This window comes from Carya illinoinensis, chromosome 5 (assembly GCF_018687715.1).
Source record: "Carya illinoinensis cultivar Pawnee chromosome 5, C.illinoinensisPawnee_v1, whole genome shotgun sequence".
NCBI classification, from domain to species: domain Eukaryota; kingdom Viridiplantae; phylum Streptophyta; class Magnoliopsida; order Fagales; family Juglandaceae; genus Carya; species Carya illinoinensis.
The window spans coordinates 49,404,519-49,419,324 of NC_056756.1; the positions used below are offsets into that span (position 1 = coordinate 49,404,519).

A 14,806-nucleotide genomic window follows, 5' to 3' on the forward strand; every position below is an offset into this window, starting at 1 on the left:
AGATTCTACACATGCCAATATCAACTTAATCCATTTGTCACAAAAACCCAGCTTCTTCATGATAGACCTCAGAAAAGTCCACTCAACTCTATCATATGCCTTTGACATGTCCAGGTTTAGTGCCATGCTTCATTCTCTTCCTTTTTGTCTTGCTTTCAGGTATGAAGGATCTCATAGGCCACCATGACATTGTCAATAATTGATCTACCTGGAACAAAAGCACTCTGCAAACTAGATATTATATGTGGTAATACATTCTTAAGCCTATTTGCTAGAACCTTAGCTATAAGCTTATACAATAAATTGCATAATGAAATAGGTCTAAACTCATTAACAGAAAATGGAGCATCTACTTTTGGAATTAACACTATATTAGTAAGGTTCAACTCACTTGGCATACCTCCCCCATCTAGTACATTTAGAACAACCCTACATACTTTAGGACCCACATCTGCCCAATGATGTTGGTAAAATTCTGCTCCAAACCCATCTGGCCTAGGAGATTTTAAAGGCCCCATCTATTGTAGAGCTTCTAGCACCTCCTCTTGCAGAAAAGGAGCCACAAGATCATCATTTATAGCTCTTATCACTCTACTATCAACACTCTGCAAACAGGCCTTAATGTCTGCTCCCCTTGGATTCGTGGTTGAATAAATCTTCTGAAAATGATCATTGAATGCAAAGGCAATATCAGATTCGACACTTCTCAAAATTCCATCAGCATCTTTAATTTCTTTTATAAAATTCTTTTTCTTCCTTTGTATTGCACATGCATGGAAGAACCTTGTATTTCTATCCCCTCCTTGATACCAATGCTTTTTTGCCCTTTGCCTCCATTTGAGATCCTCTTTCTAAAGTAAAACCCCCTCTTCATCTTGTAACTTCACAATCTCCTCTTCATTATACTGGTTTTCATCATCCTGCAACTGTTTAAAAAGAGCAGATTTTAGTTTTAAATCCTTTTCCAAATCTAAACTATAAGCTCTCTTCCATCTTGATAAGGATACTCTACAAGTCTTGAGGTTTTGTTGTACTTCTCTAACAGGGTCTACATTTGTACTCTCCTGCATCCATACCTCACTTATAATATCTTTGCACCCTTCATCTTTACCCCAGGCCACTTCATACTTGAAAAACTATTGACAACCTCTTATATAGGCAGGTTGCTTCCCAAATGAAAAGCACAAAGGTTTGTGATCCGAGCTTCTAGCCACCAAGGTTTCAAGCCTAACTGATTTGAAATAGCCCAACCATTCTCTGTTTGCTAAACCTCTATCCAGTCTTTCTACAGTAAATGTTTCATCCTTGTGTCTATTGCACCAGGTAAACTTTGAATCCGACCATCCCAAGTCAAACAATGCCCCCATCTCTACCACATATCTAAACTTGTTCATCTGAGCTTCACTTCTCACATTCCCTCATCTCTTTTCATCTTGAGCTAATGCTTCATTGAAATCCCCACAAACAAACCAAAGCATATGATCAGAAGGTTTTAAGGACAGTAAAATGTCCCATGACTCTTGCCTCTTACTGACCTCTGGATGTCCATAAAATCTAGTAAGCTGCCATTCCTTTTCCTCTTGATCAGTCTTAATTATAACATTTATATGAAATCTAGAGTAGGATTGAATTATCACCCCAGTTTCAAGCTTAGTTAGTAAGACCAAACCTCCACTTCTTCCTAAAGGATTAACAACAAAACATCCCTCATATTTCAGTTTCCTCTTAAGGTATTCCCATCTATATGCATCTAACTTGGTTTCCATAAAAAAAAACTAAGTCTGGTCCGTTATCCTTCACTAGGCTGTGAAGGTCATGAACTACACGGGGGTTACCAAGCCTCCAACAGTTCCAACTCAAAGTTTTCATTGCTTTTGGCGGCGCCTGCTGAGTTCGAGTTTGCACTAAAAAGACCCCCTCCTCATTGACTTTTAATCTTTTTCTATCTGCTTCTCTATCCCTACCATCATCTTCATCAACTGAACCCTTCTTCTTTACCATATCTAAGACTCTTTTTTTTTTTTTTTAATCACTAACCACACCTTTCCCTCTAGCACGTTTTTTCCACCCCCCTCTAGTATTCATAGGCCTTCTACCAAGAACCTGGCCTTTATTCTCAGCACATAACACAGACTGATCATCAGTATTAGCCACCATCGTCTTGCCTGGGCTCTCCTCAGAAACCTCGTTCAAATTTTGGGCCCCAATAAGTTGGTTTGCATCCAGACCCAAGCCCAATCCTAGGCACAGCCCTACATCCTTGTTTACATCCTCCTTTTGCAAAGCTGGATTCTATTTGACTGCTCCCGAAACTGTCTCCTCCAACCTTATTGGATGCTTTATATTCAAATCTTCCATCCCTTCTATTCTTGTAGGACTCATCCTCTTCTCACTTATCCAAACCTTGTTGATTTGTGCATGCAACAAACTCAACAATCTCATCCTCATCCAACTTTAAATTTGAATTAGAATGAGATCCTTGATTTTTGCCATTCTGGTTAGCCGAACCAGTGTCAGAGCCCCCACCTTCCACTGGACCCTTCTTCCACCTCTTGCCATCACCATTGCTAAACCTCCCATTAAAGTAACTTCTTTTGATAAAAGCAGGAAAAGCACGGAGCCACGAACCAAATTATTGAATCCTTTCAGCATGCTAAGACAAAGTCTCACTTTTAGACTTGCACTCATCTGCTTCATGAACTAGGTAACCACACGTAAAGCAAACCTTTGGCAATTTTTCATATTTAATCGGAATCCACACTTTATCTCCTTGCACACTGATCATTCTTCCTCTAGCCAGCGCTTGATGTAATTTCAACTCAATCTTGATTCTCAGAAATCTGCCCCACCCTATCCCATCACTCGGGAGATCCACGTCCAGAACTTTCCCAATTGTCCTCCTTATCTTCTTCCCATACGCTCTGTTCATGAATGCAAAAGGCAAATTGTGAAGCTGCACCCAGAATTCCTCATATTCAAAATTTATCATACTTGGTTGTTTCAACCCATCAAACAACTTAAGTGCAAACAAACTATTATCAAACAACCATGGTTTTCCAGATAACACATTCTCCTTATTTGCATGTGTAGCGAACATCATAGTAAAAATATTTGATCCACACTCATGAAAAGCAGCCTGTTTACTTATCCTCCACACCTTGGCCATTGTTGAAGCTAGCACTTCCTTACTCAACATGCGATCTATAAACACCTTCCCCACCAGACTTCGGTCACCCTTCTCCTTCATCTCAGTCGCTCCCTCGTCATCCAATTCCAGCACACACATCTCACTCTCTGTTAATCGTAGTTTACTCCATCTCTCTTGAATGTCCTCCATGTTTTCTCACTATAACTGCAGCCCAAGCAATAAACACCAGAGCTTACCGTGAAACTTCACCTCGTTCACCAAAGAGAAAACGAGAGAAGACGGTATATCATAATAAGTCCAAACCTAGGGAACGCAAGTTTTTAAGACCCTATTTTTTTACACAAAGAAAATTACCAAGATACCGTAAGTAACAGAAAACAAATGATAAACAGCTCATGAAAATTATTACAGATAATGTAAGTATGGAACACAAACGATGCTATTTACGTACGAAGAAAGAATAAATTTCTTCTTTCTGACTATGTAAAAAAAAGAAAGAATTACAGCCAGTACCTTTGGACGAAATCAAAGTCAATATCTTTAGACGGAATCACACAACTATTGCACAGCTTTGGGTGAGATTGAAATCACGTAGCAACAGTGGTGAGGCCAAAATCATTCAGACAACTTCAATGGATTCAAGTGAACAAAATCACACGTCCACTTTAGTGGATTCAAGTGGGTGAGGTCTGAGGAGATTAGGTTTCAAAATGGAGCTCGGTGAGGTCGGAGATTAGGTTTCAAAATGGCTTCAAACAGTTCAAGGACATCTTGCCACTTCTGTTTTTTTTTTTTTCCCCTTATCCACGTGGCTTGTCAACTCAAGCTATATACTCCGAGCAGTATAAAAGATGAGGCCAAGTAGCAGAGCTCATTCTCACACCTTACTATGGGATCAAGGAGCACTTCACCAACTACAGTTGACATCTTTTTCAAAGTATCGGAGAAGAGACTAAGGAGAAGCTAATTTTGAATATATATATATATATATATATTGTCAAATCCCAATGGAGTAACCATTACAGATTCTCCAACCATTGCTTGAATTCTTTATTCATTTTTTCTCCAAAATCAACAAGTGGCGTACCTATTAAGCCCTTGGGGGACATGACCCCAAGTTTGAAAGAAAAGTTAATATATATTAATATTTTATGGTTTAAGAAGATAATATTAATTTTAATATGCTGGTTTCTTTTTTAAAAAATTAATTTAGCATCTTTTATAAAATTATTTTGATTATTATTTTTTTATATTTTTTTATTATTTTAATGATATATTGTTCTTAATACATGATATATTTTTTTAATACATAAATTATATTAAATGTATTTTATTTTTATTTTAAATTTTACTATCTAATAGTTGTATATTAAAATAAAAAATATCTTATTATACTTTTAACTTCACTTAACCTTTCTGAAATAAATTTTTAGTTCTGCCACTGAAATCAACGTCACTACCTTATCCAAACAACAACTGATAATGCTGGACTCTGAATTAAGACCGGGTCGATCGGCCACGCAAGTAGTATTAATTATTGGCGATGACAACTACGGCATAGACAACCATCCTAACCTTAATCAAAGTAATTGTACAAATATGAAATTAGGCTATATATAAAAGTACGAATGAGGTATGAACACTATTTTCTTCTAATATATTTTTTTTTCAATTTTACCCCTGCTTGCATTTCAAAATTTCGTTCTATTGCCTTCTTTTTTTTTCTTTTGCCAACTATTTTTTTGTTCTTTTTACATTTCTAACTACCGTCTTCTCTACTCTTTCTTTATAATTTTATCCCTAATTTTATAAGTAAATTCAACCATTTTTGTTTCTCTTTTTCCTTCGCCACCTAGCCATTATTGTATTTTTACATTTATGAACTTATCGCTTCCACTGATTGAAACCATCGACCTTAGTATTTTCATTCACTTTCTACTCCTTTCTTCCTAACTTTTCCACACAAAATTGTTCGTGCCTTTTGAATTGCTCTTCATGCTTCTCAATATGTGCATTTCCTGGGTTTGCTTTCCTTTCTTTCTTTTGTTAGTCCAACATCTGTGAATTTTTATACTATCATTAGATACATCAGATGCATATAATTGAGAGGAAAGAAAATTTACCCATACACTATTTAATATAACTGAAGATCTACCCTACCGATTATACCCATGGCAACCCACATAATAAAAGATGAAGAAGACAGAATTGCTACGTACAGTCGTTGGTGGGAGTCGCCGTGCAATCGGCATCTTACGTGGCATGCATCAATGAGAAATAAGAAAAAACGGCAGCGTATCACTACTGTTTTGTTTCACTATAAAAGAGTTCCCTCAGTTTGCAAACCAATCTACAGTACCCGAGGATATCTCTTCTCTCCCTCCCTCAATTCGCAAAGACGCAAACACATGCGCAGTTTATTTTCATTTCTACAGCTTCGCAGCCAACCTTTTCATTCTCTCTCTTTGAGTTTCAATAAATGGAACAATACTAAGCAGTCCTGAATGCCGTAAAATTACCCATCAGATTTCTTTCTTCTTTTAAAGTTTTCCTTTCACCTTCAGATTTATTTCTTCTTCAAAGGTATTCCTTTCATATGGCTCTTTCCTGTAACCTATGTCTCTTCATTCATGGATCTTTCATTTGAATATTCTAATGCGCTCCATTTTTCTTCTTTTCTGTCAAAAAGCTTCCTCATTTTTTCAGGTAAGATGATTTGTTCCTATTGAATTTTCTTTTGGTTTGAGATTTATTTTTTAATATTTTTTCTCCACAAAACAATTTGATTCTCATAGATTTTTTTTGTTTTAATTCTTCATTTTTAGCAATTCTTTTGGGGGTGTTTCTGATTCTCATCATTTTATAGCTATTTGGAGGTTAGAATTTTTTATTTGGTCTTGAGCTCCGAATCACCATGGATCCTGAGAGGAAGAAGGTTCCAAAATGGACCGAACTCGGTTCGGCACTCAGAAAGTGCTTCGTGGACTCAGATTCATCACCACCAAAACAAACAGCTTTCTCTTTGCCTTGCCAATTTCGCGCAATCTATAAGTTCAGTCTCATTCTCATCTGATCGAAACACAGTTCAAATGAAATTTTTCCAGTTTTCGAAAGCAGCAAATTGGAAGAGCGAAGCAGCAAATTGTTGGACGCTAGTGAAGAGATAAATTGCATTAAGGGAGCTTGTACGAAGAGAAATGGGTCAACCTTGACGCTCCTTTCAGATTTTGAAGATATCAATTTGAATTAGGGTGGGTTACGAAGTGGATAGATGGAGATGGAGAGGGATGGATTTAAGGTTAAGATATAGAGAAGAAGAGAGAAGAGAAAACAAGATAGAGAGGGAGAAGGATAGGTCCGACGGAGACGAAGATGGAGGGAGGCAAGGGGGAACGAAATTGAGAGAGAGAGAGAGAGAGAGAAATAGAAAGAAATGGAGAGGAAAAGGTATAAGAAAATGAAACACATATCGTTAAGAACAAAAGGCAAGTAAAAGAAAACAGTAGTTCTATAGGCAAACGGCAAATGTAAGCGGCACGCAGTCGCTGACGTGGCCGTTATTAAAATAATAATAAAATATTAAAATATTTAAAAAAAAAAAAAAAAAAAAAAGCTAAATGAAAAAGCGGAAGAAATGATATTGAAACCATTTTGTTCCCGCTTTTGATGTGCGTGTGCGAGGAGGAACCATTCTTGAAGATCGAGCGGGCTTGTTGGGTTCTTCCAGATCCACGCCGTTCTGCAGTTATACAATCGTTGGTGTAGTACGGAGTCGTTGGGTTGGGCATCCGATTGGGTGGTTTGAGTTCGGCCCGGTCTGCATTGTGTGGGTCAAGCCCGAGGGTCGTTTGGGTCAGCCGTTTGGGTCAGCTTCGTGGGCTGGGTTTGGGTCAGCTTCGTGGGCCATAACCTCGGGTCAACTCGGTGGGCCAGCAGTTCGGGCCAGCAGTTTGGGCAGTTCGGGTCAGCGAAGTGGGTGAGTGTCGTGGGTCGGTTCTGGTTTCGTGGGTCAGCTTCTGAGTTTACCCCGTTGGCACCACCACGGGCAGGTTCTGGTTCTGTGAATGTCAACAAATGGTTTTTCTGCTTAAATAAACATGGGTCTTGAACTAGATTATAAGTTGTTTGATATATGAAAAACTCTGATTTGGCTCTGTTTCGTGGGATTTGCAGTGGATTGGTGTAACTATGGTTTTCACATGAGGATCAATATGTGTTGGTTGTTTACAGTTCTGGGTTGGTTTCGTGTAGCATTAGCATGAATTTGGCATATTTTGCATTTGATTGGATGAAATACCCGTGTAGCATTAGCATGAATTTCGTGTAGCTTGGTTTTCCCATGCATGTTGATACAATATAATATGACTGTTTACATAATTTACATTGATTATGGAAGGGAGGAATTGTAATAATTTACATAAGCTCACTAGGTTGGGAAATCTGAAATGAAAAAGAAGCTTATTACTCTCTTAATTACATACATACTTTTGTTTATATAATTTTACAAGCATCCGATAATATTGGTTTGATTAATTTTTTTTTTTTACGTTGCTTGATGAGTACAAATATAATTATGTGATTGATAACCTCCCAAATACTATATGCAAGTTAATCTAGATATATGCTGCCTACAAACAGGTTGTTGGCTAATGAATTTTTTATTTTTTAATTTATTATTAAATCAGTTGGATATTTTTAATTGGATACAGTTTTGTATTTTATTATTTGGTTTAATGAAGTTGTTATGCAACTGTTTGGTTAAGTTTGATTATGTTACTTGTTGTAAACCAAATTAGAAGAAACAATTGGATTAGTGATATATGGTGAAAATCTGAAAATTTTGGTCCCAGTTTAGAAATGTGAAATATCAAGTAATGTGGATTTTGAATGGAAAGCATCCGCTTGGGTATCGAGTATGCGATTGAGGAAAAAAATGTGACAAATCGAGCGTTTCAACAAGTTAAACAGGATGGAGATTCATACGTCCTTTATAATTTAAAAGGGCTTCAATTCTTTTAAAATTGATTAGCTTCTTTGATAAAATATAAATTATATAATAAAATTTATATATTGAGATGTTAGAAGAATGTAGAAATCTGAATGATAAGCTCTTTAGATGGTAATTTCACAAAATATCAAAGCAAATGCAAGTACAAGAAGTGTAGGTAGCTAGAATTATTTCTATCTTGCTACTGCGAGTTGCACGTATCTAAATCAAATCAAATCAAATATATAATGGTTGAGTACAAGAAGTGTAGGTAGCTAGTTTTGGAGGTAATTTTGTAATAGTTTCGAAATTTAAACTATTATTACTCAATAGTTAGATTATAAAGATGCAAATCCCTCCAAAAGAATTCATCAATTTTATCATGGCTGTTTTTTAATGGGACCCAAGCAGGTTATTTTGAAACTATTTATCATGCCATAACTATTGCCGAGTTTTAATTTTTTTCCTTTTTAATTTCTTATGCGATTAGCAATTGCCTTTTCATGTGTGTTAATAATATAGTTATCAACTTGTACAGGCCATGGGTGGTGAAGAAGAACACGCATCTCCCTTAACGGTATGCATAGACATTGAAGAGCAATGCACTTCCGCAAGAGTTGGTTGCAATGAAGATCTGTTGGATAGACTAGATGAACTGGAAACTGACGATGGCACTCCATCTACACCGTATGTGTTGCCATCTTCGGATTGTAATGATATCATTGAGGAGCCAAAGCCGGGGATGGAGTTCAATTCATTGGAAGATTTGATGGTCTATTATAAGCAGTATGCTAAAAATTGCGGGTTTGGGGTGATGACACAAAGGAGTGAGAGGTCAGAGGATCAAAGTGTCAGATATGTCACCCTCGGTTGTGCACGGGGAGGGAAGGCTCGGATTAAGAGTTCCAATATCGCCAACCCACGTCCGACGGGAAAGACAGACTGTAAGGCAAGGATTAATGCCTTAAGAGTCGAGGGAAAGATACGGTTGACAACAGTGAATAACTCACATAATCATGTAATTAGCCCTCAGAAATCCCGCTTCTTTCGATGTAACAGAGAAGTGAATGAGACTGTTAAAAGGGTCCTTGACACAAACGACTTAGCTGGTATTCAGCTGAACAAGAGTTACAGATCTCTTGTAGTTGGAGCAGGTGGCTTTGAGAACCTGCCATTTTTGGAAAAGGATTGTCAGAATTACATCGACAAAGCCCGCCATCTACGACTTGGTGCAGGTGGTGCTGGAGCACTTCGTGATTATTTTATGAGGATGCAATACAAGAATAACGGTTTTTTTGCATTGATGGATTTAGACGATGATGGGAGGTTAAAAAATATTTTTTGGGCAGATCCACGTAGTCGGGCTGCGTATAAGTATTTTGGTGACGTCGTCACATTCGACACCACGTACCTGACTAATAGGTATGGGATGCCGTTTGCACCATTTGTTGGTGTAAATCACCACGGGCAGTCGATTCTTTTGGGAGCTGGGTTGATTTCCAGTGAGGACACAGAGACGTTTACATGGCTGTTCCAAACTTGGTTGCAATGTATGGACGGAATAGCTCCAAAGGCTATTATTACTAATCAGGACAGAGCAATGAAAAATGCAATTGCGATAGTATTTCCAGAAACTCGACATCGATTTTGCTTATGGCATATACTCAAGAAAGTTCCAGAGAAGTTGGGTTCATATGCTGCGTACAAAAGTGGCCTGAAAACTGAGCTGATGAAATGTGTGTACGACACACAAACTATTGCCGAGTTTGAAAAGCATTGGTCCCAGTTTATTAACACATACCACTTACATGAGAATGCTTGGTTGAAAAGTTTATACTCCGAGCGCGAGCATTGGGTACCAGTTTTCCTGAAAGAGCACTTTTGGGCTGGAATGAGTACAACCCAGCGGAGCGAGAGTATGAACGCCTTTTTTGACGGTTATGTCCATTCGAAGACAAATTTGAAGGAGTTTGTTGATCAGTTTGACAATGCGTTGAAGAAGAAAATTGAAAATGAATGTGAGGCAGAATTCCTGTCCTTTAGCGGCACCATTCCCTGCGTATCTAGATCTCCAATTGAGAAGAAATTTTAAGAGCTGTACACCAATGCCAAATTTAAAGAAGTTCAACAACAAGTAATTGGCGTGCTTGATTTGGATCCAGCGCTGCAGACATCGGATGGGGTAATGAAGAATTATTTGGTAGAAGATGAAGTTCGTATTCAGGAGTTCACAAAACAGGTTACATATGCAGTGGATTTTAATGTCGAGGCAGGAAATGCAAAGTGTTCATGTGGGTTATTTCAGATGAGAGGGATATTATGTAGGCACATTTTGGCTGTATTCAAATCAAACGGTATAAAATCATTGCCAGAAGGCTACATTTTAGATCGATGGAGAAAGGACATCAAGAGGAGATACACATTAATTCGAAGTAGCTACGATGCAGGGGATGAGAGGGCAAATGGTAATAGACATGCAATTCTATTGAATATGTGTTATGAGATGATCGACTATGCGGTAGAATCTAACGAGCAATTTGAAGATGCAAAGAAGAGGATACATGAGATGACTGGATTATATCGTCAGAACCATAACCCGTTATCTATGAACTGTGAAAAAGGTTTGAATTTTAAATCACATTTTTTATTTTTTCATGTATAATAATATCAATGGGAGGTTAAATAAGTTTTCTAAACTGATCTTTGCAACCACAGATTTAGAACCTGTTACAACATTGGACACAGCTGCTGCAGTTGGTAGTTCACAAGGAGTAAAGAGTCCAATTGTTGTCAGAGGGAAAGGGAGACCCCCATCTCTTAGAAGAGCATCAAAGATGGAGACAGATATGCGGAAGGTTAAAGCCAAACAGAAAAAAGCACAAGCAGGAGGAAAGCGCAAACAGGTGGATGTTTTAAACCTTACTTTATTATTTCTCAATTATTTCTAGTGAGTATTTAAACCTTACTTTATTGCTAGCGAGATGAGGGAGATATAGCTCCCATGGGCACGTGCCGGAATTTATTTGGGGCATGAGAAGTAGATATCACCAATTCCGGAGAAGGGCAGGTATTCAGAAAGAGCACGTTGTATATATCATTTTATTTAATGGTTGGTTTTATTTAAAATTGTAAATAAATTATTGTTTTTCTATTAAAAGGTACTGGACAGCATTAGCGCCACGCAGTGTTATCCCATGATTGGTACTCAAGAAAGTGTAAGATTTCTAAACTTTGCACATTTCAATTAGTCAGCATCCCTTTCGAAGGCTAATGTGTGGATATCTATCAAAGGTTCAGATATATTTTGATTGGATGTCGCGGAGCGAGAGCACACTGGGTGGAGATGGAGCACAAGCATGGCAATACTAGTGGAAAATGGTTGAGAAATCGAGCGTGTTTTTTATTTGATATAGGAAAAATGTACAGAGAATTTTTTTAGGTCAGATAAACTATTGGTTGCATCTAATATTACTATAAGTGTCATTTTTTTGGAAAATTGTATATATTGGAAAAGGTTATTTTGGTGGTTGGTGTAATTATACCATGTGGATAGTTCATTATTCTTTTTGATTTCCTTCGAAAATACTGGGTTGATTATACCATGCAAATTTGATGTAATTATGTATGTGGATAGAATGAGGAGGCTATTGGGTTTACATAATGTTAACAAGTTATGGAGGCAGGAGGGGTAAGTTCGTATTTGGAGGGGGTATAAGTACCAGATGTGTTTTTTATTTATAGAAATTATCATAATAGTTATGGTTGTATTTATATTTGGCTAAATAGGTTATTTTTGGAAAAATGTATTATTTGGTCATCTACGTATAGGTTATGAAGAAGCTGGAGAAGGACAAGTTAGAAGCAGTTTGTGTTGGGGGTTAATTGCCTAAGATGGGTTCTCAAAAGTTAGAAGAAGTTTGTGTTTCATTATTTCAGGTGGAGTTCATTTAGTCTTGATCGGGTATGGGGTAAATTGCACGTACAAGCCGAATTTCTGGAAAATTTAAGGCATACCTCATGACTGGATACACATGACTCGGGTTCCCGATTTCATATAAGTACCCCTTAACTAACCGCTGCAAAATGAATGGCCAACATGGATAGGAAAAGTGATATTCATACAAAGCAATTTTGTTGTTTGTAAGAAAGGAAAAAATCAAAAAAACAGATGCATTATAATTGTACTTGGGTACCAAATTTTCTGCAACATCAAAGTGTCATTTTCTAATCAAAACAGACTGAAACAGCAGCAGTTATAATAGATTTACTACTATATCGATAAATCGCAAAAAACCTCCAATATTCATAGTCAATACAACATTCAACACATTTACAACATTCAACACGTTTACACCATTCAACACATTTACTACATTCAACTGAACCATCAATTTTGCAAATAAGTACAGTTTCTTACATGAGTTGTAGACATGGCTGAGATACATTATAATTGGTTCCATACATCAAAAGTATACCAGCAACTATTACTAAAAATAACCATGTCAGTTTTAATACTTTGAAGACTCGGTTATACTTCTTCTCCAATGCTTTTAATTTGGATTCTTCGATGAGGAGCCGCTGATGAAGTACCCTCTCGTGCTTCCGTTCAGCTAACTCCAAGGTCAGCTTACAGCAACTGTTTTGCTCACTTTGAAGATCAATCCACTCAAAAAAGCCACATTGTTTATTCATCTTATAGTTTGGACAGTTGAAAAACCTTCGGCCAAAAGTATTTGCTTTTCCAGAAATCCGAAGCTTCGCTTGGGAGCCACAATAGCACAGTGGTCTCTCCAAACTTGACCCGGAATGAGAAGCAGAACTCATTTGCTATCATGATATAATCAGTAAACAGAGCCCCCACATCAGTATATATCAGAGAGTATATATCAGAGAGTATATATATATTATATATGTTTGAAACCTTCAAAATCTTTTGTAAAAAAATACATGTAGAAAAAATACACAAAAAATACTACACTGCTAACAGTAACTCCTAGTGGGAGTTGGGAGTGGTGACCGTAACAGCTTCCATATATATATATATAGAGAGAGAGAGAGAGAGGGAGAGAGAGAGGACCCTCCTTAGAAAATTAATTAGAGAAAAAAACCCTACATGCATGAGCTATCTTTTAAAATTTAAGCATATATGCCACCACATGATGAATGATGTGTAGGTCCTATTATGTGCCAATTTGGTTGAACCGATCATGTGAAGCACATGAGTGTCTATTAATGGCATTTCTGTATTGACTTTTTATCATCATGTTTGAACTTTTTCTAATTGAATTGCTAATATTATAACCCTTATTGATCATCTATTGATCATCAATATCATATATTAATGGTCCATCGGCTTTGCTTCATATACAAATCATACTCATGCATACCACAACAAAAATGACTATTGATGATCAGAATAGATTTTTTTTAGTAGAAATGATAATTTTCATTTGCAAATAACGTGTCAAATATAAGCATTTTTCTCATAGTAATAGTAAAATTAAAGTAAAATTGTTCGAGACTGTATTATGAATCTGCTAGCTAGCTTACACCATGTACACCACACTTGGATGGATGTCTCAAAGATACATATATTGGAACAAATTAACAGATACCTAGCTTTAAGTCAAGCTTGCTGTCTAAGAGAAGTCGGGTCCAAGGTTTCATTATTATGTTAATTTTAATAGATCATACAAATCTTCCTCAACAGATAGGACACAAGTTTCATATACAAGTCTTATCTAATTATTTTAATAATTATTTATTATTAGCTATAAGTGAGGATCATAACTAGCCATGACCTACTAGTTATATGGAAGGAATTATGGCTATTATACGTACATTCTTCAAAATTACATGGAACTTATAATACTGATGCAAAGTCCAACTTCCAAATATTCATTACAATAACATAATATGAAATGGTAATCTCGCAAATACACAAAATAATGAAATACAAAAAATGGCAACTATACAACAAATACAAAAATTACAAACATGCTAAAATATTAAAATATAACAATACCATAATGCAAAAATGAAATAATAACGTAAATGAAAAACCTGGAGAGGTGCGACTAATTACCAGTTTCGGGGGAGAGGGTTAGGGTTAGGGTTAGGGTTAGGGTTTCGGTGTGGGATGATGGGTACGGGTTAGGGTTCGGGTTAGATCTAGGGGGTTAGGATTTCGGAGGGATTTCGAAGGGATTTCGAAGGGATTTCGAAGGGAAGGGATTTCGATAGGAAGGGATTTCGAAAGGAAGGGATTTCGAAATGATTTCGAAGGGAAGGGATTTCGATCGAACCAGAGAGAAAGGGGGGAAATTTGGGGGAAATAGAACCAGAGAGAAAGGGGGGAAATTTGGGGAAAATCGCAGCAGAGCAGAGACGGAGGAGGGGGAGAACCAGAGAGAAAGGGGGGAAATTTGGGGGAAATCTGGGGGAAATCGAATCAGAGCAGATACGGAGGAGGGGGAGAAGGGGGAGAAGGGTTTCGGAAGGGGGGAAATGTCGAAATGAGCAGAGAGGGAAGGGAGGGTTTCGAGCTTTCAGATATTTCGAAATGTCACCATTTAGTTTTAAGTGAAACGGTGCGTTTCGCAAAATATTAAAATAACCCACGTCGGCAAGCCGTTTGCAAGCCGTTTACATCACACGACTGCACTTAGACT

At 37.2% G+C, this 14,806-nt stretch overlaps 2 protein-coding genes across 2 annotated transcripts; both read left to right on the plus strand.

The window, feature by feature from the left end:
• Positions 1–8,676: 8,676 nt before the first annotated feature.
• On the plus strand, positions 8,677–10,227 carry LOC122310463 (protein FAR1-RELATED SEQUENCE 5-like). The gene has a single exon (XM_043124337.1). The coding sequence runs from the start codon at positions 8,677–8,679 to the stop codon at positions 10,225–10,227; it is 1,551 nt and encodes a 516-aa protein (XP_042980271.1).
• A 93-nt stretch (positions 10,228–10,320) lies between these two features.
• Positions 10,321–12,017, plus strand: LOC122310464 (protein FAR1-RELATED SEQUENCE 1-like). The gene is made up of 3 exons (XM_043124338.1): positions 10,321–10,756; positions 10,851–11,038; positions 11,964–12,017. The coding sequence occupies exons 1-3, from the start codon at positions 10,321–10,323 to the stop codon at positions 12,015–12,017; spliced, it is 678 nt and encodes a 225-aa protein (XP_042980272.1).
• The last annotated feature ends 2,789 nt before the right edge of the window (positions 12,018–14,806 follow it).